Source organism: Procambarus clarkii, chromosome 6 (genome assembly GCF_040958095.1).
Source record: "Procambarus clarkii isolate CNS0578487 chromosome 6, FALCON_Pclarkii_2.0, whole genome shotgun sequence".
NCBI lineage: Eukaryota > Metazoa > Arthropoda > Malacostraca > Decapoda > Cambaridae > Procambarus > Procambarus clarkii.
This window is the reverse complement of record NC_091155.1, coordinates 37,945,295-37,964,951: the sequence shown is the minus strand read 5'-3', so window position 1 is coordinate 37,964,951 and position 19,657 is coordinate 37,945,295. Positions and strand designations below refer to the sequence as shown.

Sequence of the window (19,657 nt, the reverse complement as noted above, 5' to 3'; positions counted from 1 at the left end):
AGTACTGACCCTGACACACCAGTACTGACCCTGACACACCAGTACTGACCCCTGACACACCAGTACTGACCCTGACACAAAAGTACTGACCCTGGCACCCCAGTACTGACCCTAACACACCAGTACTGACCCCTGACACACCAGTACTGACCCTGACACACCAGTACTGACCCTAACACCCCAGTACTGACCCCTGACACACCAGTACTGACCCTAACACACCAGTACTGACCCCTGACACACCAGTACTGACCCCAGACACACCAGTACTGACCCTGACACACCAGTACTGACTCTGACACACCAGTACTGACTCTGGCACACCAGTACTGACCCCCTGACACACCAGTACTAACCCTGACACACCAGTACTGACCCTGACACCCCAGTACTGACCCCTGACACACCAGTACTGACCCTGACACACCAGTACTGACTTTGGCACACCAGTACTGACTCTGGCACACCAGTACTGACCCTGACACCCCAGTACTGACCCCTGACACACCAGTACTGACCCTGACACACCAGTACTGACCCTGACACACCAGTACTGACTCTGACACACCAGTACTGACCCTGACACACCAGTACTGACCCTGACACACCAGTACTGACCCTGACACACCAGTACTGACTCTGACACACCAGTACTGACCCTGACACAAAAGTACTGACTCTGACACACCAGTACTGACCCCTGACACACCAGTACTGACCCTGACACACCAGTACTGACTCCTGGCACACCAGTACTGACCCTGACACACCAGTACTGACCCTGACACACCAGTACTGACCCTGACACACCAGTACTGACCCCTGACACACCAGTACTGACCCCTGACACACCAGTACTGACCCTAACACACCAGTACTGACCCTAACACACCAGTACTGACGCTGACACACCAGTACTGACCCCTGACACACCAGTACTGACTCTGACACACCAGTACTGACCCTGGCACACCAGTACTGACCCCTGACACCCTAGTACTGACCCTGACACACCAGTACTGACCCCTGACACACCAGTACTGACCCTGACACACCAGTACTGACCCTGACACACCAGTACTGACCCTGACACACCAGTACTGACCCTGACACCCCAGTACTGACCCCTGACACACCAGTACTGACCTCTGACACACCAGTACTGACCCTGACACACCAGTACTGACCCTGACACACCAGTACTGACCCCTGACACACCAGTACTGACCCCTGACACACCAGTACTGACCCTGACACACCAGTACTGACCCTGACACACCAATACTGACCCCTGACACACCAGTACTGACCCCTGACACACCAGTGCTGACCCTGACACACCAGTACTGACTCTGACACACCAGTACTGACCCCTGACACACCAGTACTGACCCTGACACACCAGTACTGACCCTGGCACACCAGTACTGACCCTGACACCCTAGTACTGACCCCTGACACCCCAGTACTGACCCTGGCACACCAGTACTGACCCCTGACACACCAGTACTGACCCTGGCACCCTAGTACTGACCCTGGCACACCAGTACTGACCCTGACACCCCAGTACTAACCCCCTGACACACCAGTACTGACCCTGGCACACCAGTACTGACCCTGGCACACCAGTACTGACCCTGACACACCAGTACTGACCCTGGCACACCAGTACTGACCCTGGCACACTAGTACTGACCCTGACACACCAGTACTGACCCCTGACACACCAGTACTGACCCTGACACACCAGTACTGAACCTGACACACCAGTACTGACCCCTGACACACCAGTACTGACCCTGACACACCAGTACTGACCCCTGACACACCAGTACTGACCCCTGACACACCAGTACTGATCCCTGACACACCAGTACTGACCCCTGACACACCAGTACTGACCCTGACACACCAGTACTGACCCCTGACACACCAGTACTGACCCCTGACACACCAGTACTGATCCCTGACACACCAGTACTGACCCCTGACACACCAGTACTGACCCCTGACACACCAGTACTGATCCCTGACACACCAGTACTGACCCCTGACACACCAGTACTGACCCCTGACACACCGGTACTGACCCTGGCACACCAGTACTGACCCCTGACACACCAGTACTGACCCCTGACACACCAGTGCTGACCCTGACACACCAGTACTGACCCTGACACACCAGTACTGACCCCTGACACACCAGTGCTGACCCTGACACACCAGTACTGACCCCCTGACACACTAGTACTGACCCTGACACACAAGTACTGACCCTGGCACACCAGTACTGACCCCTGACACACCAGTACTGACCCCTGACACACCAGTGCTGACCCTGACACACCAGTACTGACCCTGACACACCAGTACTGACCCCTGACACACCAGTGCTGACCCTGACACACCAGTACTGACCCGTGACACACCAGTGCTGACCCTGACACACCAGTACTGACCCTGACACACCAGTACTGACCCCTGACACACCAGTGCTGACCCTGACACACCAGTACTGACCCTGACACACCAGTACTGACCCCTGACACACCAGTGCTGACCCTGACACACCAGTACTGACCCCTGACACACCAGTACTGACCCCTGACAAACCAGTACTGACCCTGACACACCAGTACTGACCCCCTGACACACCAGTACTGACCCTGACACACCAGTACTGACCCTGACACACAAGTACTGACCCCTGACACACCAGTACTGACCCCTGACACACTAGTACTGACCCTGACACACAAGTACTGACCCTGGCACACCAGTACTGACCCCTGACACACCAGTACTGACCCCTGACACACCAGTACTGAACCTGACACACCAGTACTGACCCCTGACACACCAGTTCTGACCCTGACACACCAGTACTGACCCCTGACACACCAGTACTGACCCTGACACACCAGTACTGACCCTCACACACCAGTACTGACCCCTGACACACCAGTACTGACCCTGACACACCAGTACTGACCCCTGACACACCTGTACTGACCCCTGACACACCAGTACTGACCCTGGCACACCAGTACTGACCCTGACACACCAGTACTGACCCCTGACACACCAGTACTGACCCCTGACACACTAGTACTGACCCCTGACACACCAGTACTGACCCCTGACACACCAGTACTGACCCCTGACACACCAGTACTGACCCCTGACACACCAGTACTGACCCCTGACACACTAGAGAAAAGAAGGGAGAGAGGAGATATGATAGGGACATATAAAATACTCAGGGGAATTGACAAAGTGGAAATAGATGAAATGTTCACACGTAATAATAACAGAACGAGGGGACATGGGTGGAAACTGGAAACTCAGATGAGTCACAGAGATGTTAGGAAGTTTTCTTTTAGCGTGAGAGTAGTGGAAAAATGGAATGCACTTGGGGAACAGGTTGTGGAAGCAAATACTATTCATACTTTTAAAACCAGGTATGATAGGGAAATGGGACAGGAGTCATTGCTGTAAACAACCGATAGCTAGAAAGGCGGGATCCAAGAGTCAATGCTCGATCCTGCAAGCACATATAGGTGAGTACATATAGGTGAGTACACCAGTACTGACCCCTGACACACCAGTACTGACCCCTGACACACTAGTACTGACCCCTGACACACCAGTACTGACCCCTGACGCACTAGTACTGACCCCTGACACACCAGTACTGACCCCTGACACACCAGTACTGACCCCTGACACACCAGTACTGACCCCTAACACACTAGTACTGTCCCTGACACACCAGTACTGACCCCTGACGCACCAGTACTGACCCTGACACACCAGTACTGACCCTGACACACCAGTACTGACCCTGACACACCAGTACTGACCCCTGACACACCAGTACTGACCCTGACACACCAGTACTGACCCTGGCACACCAGTACTGACCCTGACACCCTAGTACTGACCCCTGACACCCCAGTACTGACCCCTGACACCCCAGTACTGACCCTGGCACACCAGTACTTGCCCCTGACACACTAGTACTGACCCTGGCACCCTAGTACTGACCCTGACACACCAGTACTCACCCTGACACACCAGTACTGACCCTGACACCCCAGTACTAACCCCTGACACACCAGTACTGACCCTGGCACACCAGTACTGACCCTGGCACACCAGTACTGACCCTGACACACCAGTACTGACCCTGGCACACCAGTACTGACCCTGGCACACCAGTACTGACCCTGACACACCAGTACTGACCCTGACACACTAGTACTGACCCTGACACACCAGTACTGACCCTGACACACCAGTACTGACCCTGACACACCAGTACTGACCCCTGACACACCAGTGCTGACCCTGACACACCAGTACTGACCCTGACACACCAGTACTGACCCCTGACACACCAGTGCTGACCCTGACACACCAGTACTGACCCCTGACACACCAGTACTGACCCCTGACAAACCAGTACTGACCCTGACACACCAGTACTGACCCCCTGACACACCAGTACTGACCCTGACACACCAGTACTGACCCTGACACACAAGTACTGACCCCTGACACACCAGTACTGACCCCTGACACACTAGTACTGACCCTGACACACAAGTACTGACCCTGGCACACCAGTACTGACCCCTGACACACCAGTACTGACCCCTGACACACCAGTACTGAACCTGACACACCAGTACTGACCCCTGACACACCAGTTCTGACCCTGACACACCAGTACTGACCCCTGACACACCAGTACTGACCCTGACACACCAGTACTGACCCTCACACACCAGTACTGACCCCTGACACACCAGTACTGACCCTGACACACCAGTACTGACCCCTGACACACCTGTACTGACCCCTGACACACCAGTACTGACCCTGGCACACCAGTACTGACCCTGACACACCAGTACTGACCCCTGACACACCAGTACTGACCCCTGACACACTAGTACTGACCCCTGACACACCAGTACTGACCCCTGACACACCAGTACTGACCCCTGACACACCAGTACTGACCCCTGACACACCAGTACTGACCCCTGACACACTAGAGAAAAGAAGGGAGAGAGGAGATATGATAGGGACATATAAAATACTCAGGGGAATTGACAAAGTGGAAATAGATGAAATGTTCACACGTAATAATAACAGAACGAGGGGACATGGGTGGAAACTGGAAACTCAGATGAGTCACAGAGATGTTAGGAAGTTTTCTTTTAGCGTGAGAGTAGTGGAAAAATGGAATGCACTTGGGGAACAGGTTGTGGAAGCAAATACTATTCATACTTTTAAAACCAGGTATGATAGGGAAATGGGACAGGAGTCATTGCTGTAAACAACCGATAGCTAGAAAGGCGGGATCCAAGAGTCAATGCTCGATCCTGCAAGCACATATAGGTGAGTACATATAGGTGAGTACACCAGTACTGACCCCTGACACACCAGTACTGACCCCTGACACACTAGTACTGACCCCTGACACACCAGTACTGACCCCTGACGCACTAGTACTGACCCCTGACACACCAGTACTGACCCCTGACACACCAGTACTGACCCCTGACACACCAGTACTGACCCCTAACACACTAGTACTGTCCCTGACACACCAGTACTGACCCCTGACGCACCAGTACTGACCCTGACACACCAGTACTGACCCTGACACACCAGTACTGACCCTGACACACCAGTACTGACCCCTGACACACCAGTACTGACCCTGACACACCAGTACTGACCCTGGCACACCAGTACTGACCCTGACACCCTAGTACTGACCCCTGACACCCCAGTACTGACCCCTGACACCCCAGTACTGACCCTGGCACACCAGTACTTGCCCCTGACACACTAGTACTGACCCTGGCACCCTAGTACTGACCCTGACACACCAGTACTCACCCTGACACACCAGTACTGACCCTGACACCCCAGTACTAACCCCTGACACACCAGTACTGACCCTGGCACACCAGTACTGACCCTGGCACACCAGTACTGACCCTGACACACCAGTACTGACCCTGGCACACCAGTACTGACCCTGGCACACCAGTACTGACCCTGACACACCAGTACTGACCCTGACACACTAGTACTGACCCTGACACACCAGTACTGACCCTGACACACCAGTACTGACCCTGACACACCAGTACTGACCCTGACACACCAGTACTGACCCTGGCACACCAGTACTGACCCCTGACACACCAGTACTGACCCTGGCACACCAGTACTGACCCTGACACACCAGTACTGACCCTGGCACACCAGTACTGACCCTGACACACCAGTACTGACCCTGGCACACCAGTACTGACCCTGGCACACCAGTACTGACCCCTGACACACCAGTACTGACCCTGGCACACCAGTACTGACCCTGACACACCAGTACTGACCCTGACACACCAGTACTGACCCTGACACACCAATACTGACCCCTGACACACCAGTACTGACACTGGCACACCAGTACTGACCCCTGACACACCAGTACTGACCCTGGCACACCAGTACTGACCCTGACACACCAGTACTGACCCTGACACACCAGTACTGACCCCTGACACACCAGTACTGACCCCTGACACACCAGTACTGACCCTGACACACCAGTACTGACCCTGACACACCAGTACTGACCCCTGACACACCAGTACTGACCCTGACACACCAGTACTGACCCTGACACACCAGTACTGACCCTGACACACCAATACTGACCCCTGACACACCAGTACTGACCCTGGCACACCAGTACTGACCCCTGACACACCAGTACTGACCCTGGCACACCAGTACTGACCCTGACACACCAGTACTGACCCTGACACACCAGTACTGACCCTGACACACCAATACTGACCCCTGACACACCAGTACTGACCCTGACACACCAGTACTGACCCTGACACACCAGTACTGACCCTGACACACCAGTACTGACCCTGACACACCAGTACTGACCCCTGACACACCAGTGCTGACCCTGACACACCAGTACTGACCCTGACACACCAGTACTGACCCCTGACACACCAGTGCTGACCCTGACACACCAGTACTGACCCGTGACACACCAGTGCTGACCCTGACACACCAGTACTGACCCTGACACACCAGTACTGACCCCTGACACACCAGTGCTGACCCTGACACACCAGTACTGACCCTGACACACCAGTACTGACCCCTGACACACCAGTGCTGACCCTGACACACCAGTACTGACCCCTGACACACCAGTACTAACCCCTGACAAACCAGTACTGACCCTGACACACCAGTACCGACCCCCTGACACACCAGTACTGACCCTGACACACCAGTACTGACCCTGACACACAAGTACTGACCCCTGACACACCAGTACTGACCCCTGACACACTAGTACTGACCCTGACACACAAGTACTGACCCTGGCACACCAGTACTGACCCCTGACACACCAGTACTGACCCGTGACACACCAGTACTGAACCTGACACACCAGTACTGACCCCTGACACACCAGTTCTGACCCTGACACACCAGTACTGACCCCTGACACACCAGTACTGACCCTGACACACCAGTACTGACCCTCACACACCAGTACTGACCCCTGACACACCAGTACTGACCCTGACACACCAGTACTGACCCCTGACACACCTGTACTGACCCCTGACACACCAGTACTGACCCTGGCACACCAGTACTGACCCTGACACACCAGTACTGACCCCTGACACACCAGTACTGACCCCTGACACACTAGTACTGACCCCTGACACACCAGTTCTGACCCCTGACACACCAGTACTGACCCCTGACACACCAGTACTGACCCCTGACACACCAGTACTGACCCCTGACACACTAGAGAAAAGAAGGGAGAGAGGAGATATGATAGGGACATATAAAATACTCAGGGGAATTGACAAAGTGGAAATAGATGAAATGTTCACACGTAATAATAACAGAACGAGGGGACATGGGTGGAAACTGGAAACTCAGATGAGTCACAGAGATGTTAGGAAGTTTTCTTTTAGCGTGAGAGTAGTGGAAAAATGGAATGCACTTGGGGAACAGGTTGTGGAAGCAAATACTATTCATACTTTTAAAACCAGGTATGATAGGGAAATGGGACAGGAGTCATTGCTGTAAACAACCGATAGCTAGAAAGGCGGGATCCAAGAGTCAATGCTCGATCCTGCAAGCACATATAGGTGAGTACATATAGGTGAGTACACCAGTACTGACCCCTGACACACCAGTACTGACCCCTGACACACTAGTACTGACCCCTGACACACCAGTACTGACCCCTGACGCACTAGTACTGACCCCTGACACACCAGTACTGACCCCTGACACACCAGTACTGACCCCTGACACACCAGTACTGACCCCTAACACACTAGTACTGTCCCTGACACACCAGTACTGACCCCTGACGCACCAGTACTGACCCTGACACACCAGTACTGACCCTGACACACCAGTACTGACCCTGACACACCAGTACTGACCCCTGACACACCAGTACTGACCCTGACACACCAGTACTGACCCTGGCACACCAGTACTGACCCTGACACCCTAGTACTGACCCCTGACACCCCGGTACTGACCCCTGACACCCCAGTACTGACCCTGGCACACCAGTACTTGCCCCTGACACACTAGTACTGACCCTGGCACCCTAGTACTGACCCTGACACACCAGTACTCACCCTGACACACCAGTACTGACCCTGACACCCCAGTACTAACCCCTGACACACCAGTACTGACCCTGGCACACCAGTACTGACCCTGGCACACCAGTACTGACCCTGACACACCAGTACTGACCCTGGCACACCAGTACTGACCCTGGCACACCAGTACTGACCCTGACACACCAGTACTGACCCTGACACACTAGTACTGACCCTGACACACCAGTACTGACCCTGACACACCAGTACTGACCCTGACACACCAGTACTGACCCTGACACACCAGTACTGACCCTGGCACCCCAGTACTGACCCTGACACACCAGTTCTGACCCTGGCACACCAGTACTGACCCTGACACACCAGTACTGACCCTGACACACCAGTACTGACCCTGGCATACCAGTACTGACCCTGACACACCAGTACTGACCCTGACACACCAGTACTGACCCTGACACCCCAGTACTGACTCTGACACACCAGTACTGACCCTGGCACACCAGTACTGACCCCTGACACACCAGTACTGACCCTGGCACACCAGTACTGACCCTGACACACCAGTACTGACCCTGGCACACCAGTACTGACCCTGACACACCAGTACTGACCCTGGCACACCAGTACTGACCCTGGCACACCAGTACTGACCCCTGACACACCAGTACTGACCCTGGCACACCAGTACTGACCCTGACACACCAGTACTGACCCTGACACACCAGTACTGACCCTGACACACCAATACTGACCCCTGACACACCAGTACTGACCCTGGCACACCAGTACTGACCCCTGACACACCAGTACTGACCCTGGCACACCAGTACTGACCCTGACACACCAGTACTGACCCTGACACACCAGTACTGACCCTGACACACCAGTACTGACCCCTGACACACCTGTACTGACCCCTGACACACCAGTACTGACCCTGGCACACCAGTACTGACCCTGACACACCAGTACTGACCCCTGACACACCAGTACTGACCCCTGACACACTAGTACTGACCCCTGACACACCAGTTCTGACCCCTGACACACCAGTACTGACCCCTGACACACCAGTACTGACCCCTGACACACCAGTACTGACCCCTGACACACTAGAGAAAAGAAGGGAGAGAGGAGATATGATAGGGACATATAAAATACTCAGGGGAATTGACAAAGTGGAAATAGATGAAATGTTCACACGTAATAATAACAGAACGAGGGGACATGGGTGGAAACTGGAAACTCAGATGAGTCACAGAGATGTTAGGAAGTTTTCTTTTAGCGTGAGAGTAGTGGAAAAATGGAATGCACTTGGGGAACAGGTTGTGGAAGCAAATACTATTCATACTTTTAAAACCAGGTATGATAGGGAAATGGGACAGGAGTCATTGCTGTAAACAACCGATAGCTAGAAAGGCGGGATCCAAGAGTCAATGCTCGATCCTGCAAGCACATATAGGTGAGTACATATAGGTGAGTACACCAGTACTGACCCCTGACACACCAGTACTGACCCCTGACACACTAGTACTGACCCCTGACACACCAGTACTGACCCCTGACGCACTAGTACTGACCCCTGACACACCAGTACTGACCCCTGACACACCAGTACTGACCCCTGACACACCAGTACTGACCCCTAACACACTAGTACTGTCCCTGACACACCAGTACTGACCCCTGACGCACCAGTACTGACCCTGACACACCAGTACTGACCCTGACACACCAGTACTGACCCTGACACACCAGTACTGACCCCTGACACACCAGTACTGACCCTGACACACCAGTACTGACCCTGGCACACCAGTACTGACCCTGACACCCTAGTACTGACCCCTGACACCCCAGTACTGACCCCTGACACCCCAGTACTGACCCTGGCACACCAGTACTTGCCCCTGACACACTAGTACTGACCCTGGCACCCTAGTACTGACCCTGACACACCAGTACTCACCCTGACACACCAGTACTGACCCTGACACCCCAGTACTAACCCCTGACACACCAGTACTGACCCTGGCACACCAGTACTGACCCTGGCACACCAGTACTGACCCTGACACACCAGTACTGACCCTGGCACACCAGTACTGACCCTGGCACACCAGTACTGACCCTGACACACCAGTACTGACCCTGACACACTAGTACTGACCCTGACACACCAGTACTGACCCTGACACACCAGTACTGACCCTGACACACCAGTACTGACCCTGACACACCAGTACTGACCCTGGCACCCCAGTACTGACCCTGACACACCAGTTCTGACCCTGGCACACCAGTACTGACCCTGACACACCAGTACTGACCCTGACACACCAGTACTGACCCTGGCATACCAGTACTGACCCTGACACACCAGTACTGACCCTGACACACCAGTACTGACCCTGACACCCCAGTACTGACTCTGACACACCAGTACTGACCCTGGCACACCAGTACTGACCCCTGACACACCAGTACTGACCCTGGCACACCAGTACTGACCCTGACACACCAGTACTGACCCTGGCACACCAGTACTGACCCTGACACACCAGTACTGACCCTGGCACACCAGTACTGACCCTGGCACACCAGTACTGACCCCTGACACACCAGTACTGACCCTGGCACACCAGTACTGACCCTGACACACCAGTACTGACCCTGACACACCAGTACTGACCCTGACACACCAATACTGACCCCTGACACACCAGTACTGACCCTGGCACACCAGTACTGACCCCTGACACACCAGTACTGACCCTGGCACACCAGTACTGACCCTGACACACCAGTACTGACCCTGACACACCAGTACTGACCCCTGACACACCAGTACTGACCCCTGACACACCAGTACTGACCCTGACACACCAGTACTGACCCTGACACACCAGTACTGACCCCTGACACACCAGTACTGACCCTGACACACCAGTACTGACCCTGACACACCAGTACTGACCCTGACACACCAATACTGACCCCTGACACACCAGTACTGACCCTGGCACACCAGTACTGACCCCTGACACACCAGTACTGATCCTGGCACACCAGTACTGACCCTGACACACCAGTACTGACCCTGACACACCAGTACTGACCCTGACACACCAGTACTGACCCCTGACACACCAGTACTGACCCTGACACACCAGTACTGACCCTGACACACCAGTACTGACCCTGACACACCAGTACTGACCCTGACACACCAGTACTGACCCCTGACACACCAGTACTAACCCTGGCAGCACTCTGGCGCCGCTGCTCCTGCAGGAGGGCCAGGGTCGCAGCGGTGTGGTCAGCCGCGGTGTAATTCGGCGTCTTCTTCCGCGTGAAGAAACTGAACCTCGAAGTGGTGCTGGACTTCGAAGTCTGGTCCTGATTGAGGCGGGAGTACGACATGTCGATGAGGAGGTGAGTTCGTAGGGGGAAGTCTGTCGAGCAGACCTCGCAATCGCACCCGAGGGCGTGTCCTGAAGGGTGAGAGAGGGAGAGACATCGATGTTAGCGTCTTCGCCCTGCGGGGGGACCTCTGTGTATGTGTTGAAGATATCAGGTGTGTCACTTATGTTAATGGGTCAAAGGTTAACCTACGCGACATTACTGTTGTGGAACATGGTTATGGAAGACCGGCTTGAAGAGTTGCGGTGTGTGGCTGCGGGTCGTAGCGCACTGAATGCAAGTCTGGGGGCCGCAGTGCGCTTAATGGCACGCTAGCGACCGCAGGGGGCTTAGCACCAGCGGCCACAGCACTTAAACACCCTCCAACACCTGTAGGACGCTTAGCACCAGCGGCCACAGCACTTAAACACCCTCCAACACCTGTAGGACGCTTAGCACCAGCGGCCACAGCACTTAAACACCCTCCAACACCTGTAGGACGCTTAGCACCAGCGGCCACAGCACTTAAACACCCGCCAACACCTGTAGGACGCTTAGCACCAGCGGCCACAGCACTTAAACACCCGCCAACACCTGTAGGACACTTAGCACCAGCAGCCACAGCACTTAAACACCCGCCAGCGACCGCAGGCCGCTTAGCACCAGCGGCCACAGCACTCAAACACCCTCCAACACCCGCAGGACGCTTAGCACCAGCGGCCACAGCACTTAAACACCCGCCAACACCTGTAGGACACTTAGCACCAGCGGCCACAGCACTTAAACACCCACCAACACCCGCAGGACGCTTAGCACCAGCGGCCACGCCACTCAAACACCCTCCAACACCCGCAGGCCGCTTAAAACACCAGCCACCACTGGGCACTGCAGCAGGCAACTGGGCCTTCAGCACCATCTGGCTCTATTGTTTCATGGCATCTAAGCTTAGTGCTAGGATTACTTTAAGCATCTGTTGATCGCCCGAGGCGCTAGCCAACATGGGTGCCACCCTCGCTAAATGGGACGACGGCGTGGGTGTTAACCCATGTAACGAGGTTAGGGGCCCTCGGGGGACCGGGCCCCCAAGCCACAGGGCCCTCAAGCCACAGTAGGGCCCCCAAGAGGCTGAATTATTGTTAGTTTAAGGCAAACTTGTGATTTTCTGGCGGCAGTGGAAGCGTTTTGGGACTTCTGGTGTGTGGTGAGTGGTACTGGTGAGTGTTGAGTGGTACTGGTGAGTGTTGAGTGGTACTGGTGAGTTGTGAGTGGTACTGGTGAGCGTTGAGTGGTACTGGTGAGTGTTGAGTGGTACTGGTGAGTGTTGAGTGGTACTGGTGAGTGGTACTGGTGAGTGTTGAGTGGTACTGGTGAGTGTTGAGTGGTACTGGTGAGTGTTGAGTGGTACTGGTGAGTGGTACTGGTGAGTGTTGAGTGGTACTGGTGAGTGTTGAGTGGTACTGGTGAGTGTTGAGTGGTACTGGTGAGTGTTGAGTGGTACTGGTGAGTGGTACTGGTGAGTGTTGAGTGGTACTGGTGAGTGTTGAGTGGTACTGGTGAGTGTTGAGTGGTACTGGTGAGTGTTGAGTGGTACTGGTGAGTGTTGAGTGGTACTGGTGAGTGCTGAGTGGTACTGGTGAGTGATACTGGTGAGTGGTACTGGTGAGTGTTGAGTGGTACTGGTGAGTGGTACTGGTGAGTGGTGAGTGATACTGGTGAGTGTTGAGTGGTACTGGTGAGTGGTACTGGTGAGTGTTGAGTGGTACTGGTGAGTGTTGAGTGGTACTGGTGAGTGGTGAGTGGTACTGGTGAGTGTTGAGTGGTACTGGTGAGTGTTGAGTGGTGAGTGGTACTGGTGAGTGTTGAGTGGTACTGGTGAGTGGTGAGTGGTACTGGTGAGTGTTGAGTGGTACTGGTGAGTGTTGAGTGGTGAGTGGTACTGGTGAGTGTTGAGTGGTACTGGTGAGTGTTGAGTGGTACTGGTGAGTGTTGAGTGGTACTGGTGAGTGTTGAGTGGTACTGGTGAGTGGTGAGTGGTACTGGTGAGTGTTGAGTGGTACTGGTGAGTGTTGAGTGGTGAGTGGTACTGGTGAGTGTTGAGTGGTACTGGTGAGTGGTGAGTGGTACTGGTGAGTGTTGAGTGGTACTGGTGAGTGTTGAGTGGTACTGGTGAGTGGTGAGTGGTACTGGTGAGTGGTGAGTGATACTGGTGAGTGTTGAGTGGTACTGGTGAGTGGTACTGGTGAGTGGTGAGTGATACTGGTGAGTGTTGAGTGGTACTGGTGAGTGGTACTGGTGAGTGTTGAGTGGTACTGGTGAGTGTTGAGTGGTACTGGTGAGTGGTGAGTGGTACTGGTGAGTGTTGAGTGGTACTGGTGAGTGTTGAGTGGTACTGGTGAGTGTTGAGTGGTGAGTGGTACTGGTGAGTGTTGAGTGGTACTGGTGAGTGGTGAGTGGTACTGGTGAGTGTTGAGTGGTACTGGTGAGTGTTGAGTGGTGAGTGGTACTGGTGAGTGTTGAGTGGTACTGGTGAGTGTTGAGTGGTACTGGTGAGTGGTACTGGTGAGGGTTGAGTGGTACTGGTGAGTGGTACTGGTGAGTGGTACTGGTGAGTGTTGAGTGGTACTGGTGAGTGTTGAGTGGTACTGGTGAGTGTTGAGTGGTACTGGTGAGTGGTGAGTGGTACTGGTGAGTGTTGAGTGGTACTGGTGAGTGTTGAGTGGTGAGTGGTACTGGTGAGTGTTGAGTGGTACTGGTGAGTGTTGAGTGGTACTGGTGAGTGGTACTGGTGAGTGGTGAGTGGTACTGGTGAGTGTTGAGTGGTACTGGTGAGTGTTGAGTGGTACTGGTGAGTGTTGAGTGGTACTGGTGAGTGTTGAGTGGTACTGGTGAGTGTTGAGTGGTACTGGTGAGTGTTGAGTGGTACTGGTGTGTGGTGAGTGGTGCTGGTGAGTGTTGAGTGGTACTGGTGAGTGGTACTGGTGAGTGTTGAGTGGTACTGGTGAGTGATACTGGTGAGTGTTGAGTGGTACTGGTGAGTGGTGAGTGGTACTGGTGAGTGTTGAGTGGTACTGGTGAGTGTTGAGTGGTACTGGTGAGTGTTGAGTGGTACTGGTGAGTGGTACTGGTGAGTGGTACTGGTGAGTGGTGAGTGGTACTGGTGAGTGGTGAGTGGTACTGGTGAGTGTTGAGTGGTACTGGTGAGTGTTGAGTGGTACTGGTGAGTGTTGAGTGGTACTGGTGAGTGTTGAGTGGTACTGGTGAGTGTTGAGTGGTACTGGTGAGTGTTGAGTGGTACTGGTGAGTGTTGAGTGGTACTGGTGAGTGTTGAGTGGTACTGGTGAGTGTTGAGTGGTACTGGTGAGTGTTGAGTGGTACTGTTGAGTGGTACTGGTGAGTGGTGAGTGGTACTGGTGAGTGGTGAGTGGTACTGGTGAGTGTTGAGTGGTACTGGTGAGTGTTGAGTGGTACTGGTGAGTGTTGAGTGGTACTGGTGTGTGTTGAGTGGTACTGGTGAGTGGTGAGTGGTACTGGTGAGTGTTGAGTGGTACTGGTGAGTGTTGAGTGGTACTGGTGAGTGTTGAGTGGTACTGGTGAGTGTTGAGTGGTACTGGTGAGTGGTACTGGTGAGTGGTACTGGTGAGTGTTGAGTGGTACTGGTGAGTGGTGAGTGGTACTGGTGAGTGTTGAGTGGTACTGGTGAGTGGTGAGTGGTACTGGTGAGTGTTGAGTGGTACTGGTGAGTGTTGAGTGGTACTGGTGAGTGGTACTGGTGAGTGGTGAGTGGTACTGGTGAGTGTTGAGTGGTACTGGTGAGTGGTACTGGTGAGTGTTGAGTGGTACTGGTGAGTAGTGAGTGGCACAAGTGGGAGTCGAGACAAAGCGTGAGGATAGTGAGCCAGCGTGAGGGACAGCGTGAGGGACAGCGTGAATGACAGCGTGAGTGGCAGCGTGAGTGACTGAGTGACGGGTAGAGACTCACCTGAGAAGACGGGTGAAGCTGGTGAGTGACACTGAGTGTGCTTCCTCAGGTGGGCGTGAGGGAAGGTTCCTGTAGGTGGGATAAGGACCGGTCACTCATTGATGCAGGGGTCGGTCACTCATTGTGGCAGGGTCGGTCACTCATTGATGCAGGGGTCGGTCACTCAATGTGGCAGAGTCGGTCACTCATTGGTGCAGGGGTCGGTCACTCATTGTAACAGGGTCGGTCACTCATTGATGCAGGGGTCGGTCACTCAATGTGGCAGGGTCTGTCACTCATTGGTGCAGGGGTCGGTCACTCATTGTGGCAGGGTCGGTCACTCATTGAGGAAGGGTCGGTCACTCATTGAGGCAGGGTCAGTCACTCATTGAGGCAGGGTCTGTCACTCATTGAGGCAGGGTCGGTCACTCATTGATGCAGGGTCGGTCACTCATTGATGCAGGGTCAGTCACTCATTGAGAGAGGGTCGGTCACTCATTGTGGCAGGGTCGGTCACTCATTGAGGCAGGGTCGGTCACTCATTGTGGCAGGGTCGGTCACTCATTGATGCAGGGTCGGTCACCCATTGATGCAGGGTCGGTCACTCATTGAGGCAGGGTCGGTCACTCATTGAGGCAGGGTTGGTCACTCATTGATGCAGGGTCGGTCACTCATTGAGGCAGGGTCGGTCACTCATTGATGCAGGGTCGGTCACTCATTGATGCAGGGTCGGTCACTCATTGATGCAGGGTCGGTCACTAATTGAGGCAGGGTCGGTCACTCATTGAGGCAGGGTCGGTCACTCATTGAGGCAGGTTCAGTCACTCATTGAGGCAGGGTCGGTCACTCATTGAGGCAGGGTCGGTCACTCATTGAGGCAGGGTCGGTCACTCATTGAGGCAGGGTCGGTCACTCATTGAGGCAGGGTCGGTCACTCATTGAGGCAGGGTCGGTCACTCATTGAGGCAGGGTCGGTCACTCATTGAGGCAGGGTCGGTCACTCATTGATGCAGGGTCGGTCACTCATTGAGGCAGGGTCGGTCACTCATTGATGCAGGGTCGGTCACTCATTGAGGCAGGGTCGGTCACTCATAGAGGCAGGGTCGGTCACTCATTGAGGCAGGGTCGGTCACTCATTGAGGCAGGGTCGGTCACTCATTGAGGCAGGGTCGGTCACTCATTGAGGCAGGGTCGGTCACTCATTGTGGCAGGGTCGGTCACTCATTGAATTTTATACATGGCAACACTGTGTGTGGAGGGCTGGCAGCACTGTGTGTGGAGGGCTGGCAACACTGTGTGTGTGTGGAGGGCTGGCACCACTGTGTGTGGAGGGCTGGCAACACTGTGTGTGTGTGGAGGGCTGGCAACACTGTGTGTGTGTGGAGGGCTGGCACCACTGTGTGTGGAGGGCTGGCAACACTGTGTGTGTGTGGAGGCTGGCAACACTGTGTGTGTGTGGAGGCTGGCAACACTGTGTGTGGAGGCTGGCAACACTGTGTGTGGAGGCTGGTAACACTGTGTGTGTGTGGAGGCTGGCAACACTGTGTGTGGAGGCTGGCAACACTGTGTGTGGAGGCTGACAACACTGTGTGTGGAGGGCTGGCAACACTGTGTGTGTGTGGAGGCTGGCAACACTGTGTGTGGAGGGCTGGCAACACTGTGCGTGGAGGCTGGCAGCACTGTGTGTGTGTGGAGGGCTGGCAACACTGTGTGTGGAGGCTGGCAACACTGTGCGTGGAGGCTGGCAACACTGTGTGTGGAGGGCTGGCAACACTGTGTGTGTGTGTGGAGGCTGGCAACACTGTGTGTGTGTGGAGGGCTGGCAACACTGTGAGTGGAGGCTGGCAACACTGTGTGTGTGTGGAGGCTGGCAACACTGTGTGTGGAGGCTGGCAACACTGTGTGTGTGTGGAGGCTGGCAACACTGTGTGTGTGTGGAGGATGGCAACACTGTGTGTGGAGGCTGGCAACACTGTGTGTGGAGGGCTGGCAACACTGTGTGTGGAGGGCTGGCAACACTGTGTGTGGAGGCTGGCAACACTGTGTGTGGAGGGCTGGCAACACTGTGTGTGGAGGCTGGCAACACTGTGTGTGGAGGCTGGCAACACTGTGTGTGTGTGGAGGCTGGCAACACTGTGTGTGGAGGGCTGGCAACACTGTGTGTGTGTGGAGGCTGGCAACACTGTATGTGTGTGGAGGCTGGCAACACTGTGTGTGTGTGGAGGCTGGCAACACTGTGTGTGGAGGCTGGCAACACTGTGTGTGGAGGCTGGCAACACTGTGTGTGTGTGGAGGCTGGCAACACTGTGTGTGGAGGCTGGCAACACTGTGTGTGTGTGGAGGGCTGGCAACACAGTGTGTGGAGGCTGGCAACACTGTGTGTGTGTGGAGGGCTGGCAACACTGTGTGTGTGTGGAGGCTGGCAACACTGTGTGTGTGTGGAGGCTGGCAACACTGTGTGTGGAGGCTGGCAACACTGTGTGTGTGTGGAGGCTGGCAACACTGTGTGTGGAGGCTGGCAACACTGTGTGTGGAGACTGGCAACACTGTGTGTGGAGGCTGGCAACACTGTGTGTGTGTGGAGGCTGGCAACACTGTGTGTGGAGGCTGGCAACACTGTGTGTGGAGGCTGGCAACACTGTGTGTGGAGGGCTGGCAACACTGTGTGTGTGTGGAGGCTGGCAACACTGTGTGTGTGTGGAGGCTGGCAACACTGTGTGTGGAGGCTGGCAACACTGTGTGTGGAGGCTGGCAACACTGTGTGTGGAGGGCTGGCAACACTGTGTGTGTGGAGGCTGGCAACACTGTGTGTGGAGGGCTGGCAACACTGTGTGTGTGGAGGCTGGCAACACTGTGTGTGTGTGGAGGCTGGCAACACTGTGTGTGGAGGGCTGGCAACACTGTGTGTGTGTGGAGGCTGGCAACACTGTGTGTGGAGGCTGGCAACACTGTGTGTGGAGGCTGGCAACACTGTGTGTGGAGGGCTGGCAACACTGTGTGTGTGTGGAGGCTGGCAACACTGTGTGTGTGTGTGGAGGCTGGCAACACTGTGTGTGGAGGCTGGCAACACTGTGTGTGGAGGCTGGCAACACTGTGTGTGTGTGGAGGGCTGGCAACACTGTGTGTGTGTGGAGGGCTGGCAACACTGTGTGTGTGGAGGCTGGCAACACTGTGTGTGGAGGGCTGGCAACACTGTGTGTGTGGAGGCTGGCAACACTGTGTGTGTGTGGAGGCTGGCAACACTGTGTGTGGAGGGCTGGCAACACTGTGTGTGTGTGGAGGCTGGCAACACTGTGTGTGGAGGCTGGCAACACTGTGTGTGGAGGCTGGCAACACTGTGTGTGGAGGCTGGCAACACTGTGTGTGTGTGTGGAGGCTGGCAACACTGTGTGTGGAGGGCTGGCAACACTGTGTGTGTGGAGGCTGGCAACACTGTGTGTGGAGGGCTGGCAACACTGTGTGTGTGGAGGCTGGCAACACTGTGTGTGGAGGGCTGGCAACACTGTGTGTGTGGAGGCTGGCAACACTGTGTGTGTTGCCAGCCCAAACACACGCAACACATCTTAAA

The 19,657-nt window shown here is 54.9% G+C and overlaps 1 protein-coding gene across 5 annotated transcripts in view; it reads right to left on the bottom strand.

The window, feature by feature from the left end:
• Nucleotides 1-19,657, bottom strand: part of LOC123754098 (uncharacterized) — a 76,514-nt gene that overhangs the window by 42,199 nt on the left and 14,658 nt on the right. For 2 of the 5 annotated variants that reach the window (XM_069308395.1, XM_069308397.1), the window contains exons 2-3: nt 16,111-16,179; nt 11,991-12,223 (exon numbers count right to left, since the gene is read on the bottom strand). In XM_069308395.1, coding sequence (XP_069164496.1) covers nt 11,991-12,223; nt 16,111-16,179 — 302 coding nt within the window. Of the gene's footprint in view, nt 1-11,990; nt 12,224-12,344; nt 13,047-16,110; nt 16,180-19,657 lie in introns of those variants that run through there. The other 3 variants (XM_045736264.2, XM_045736265.2, XM_045736262.2) reach the window with 3 other exon arrangements.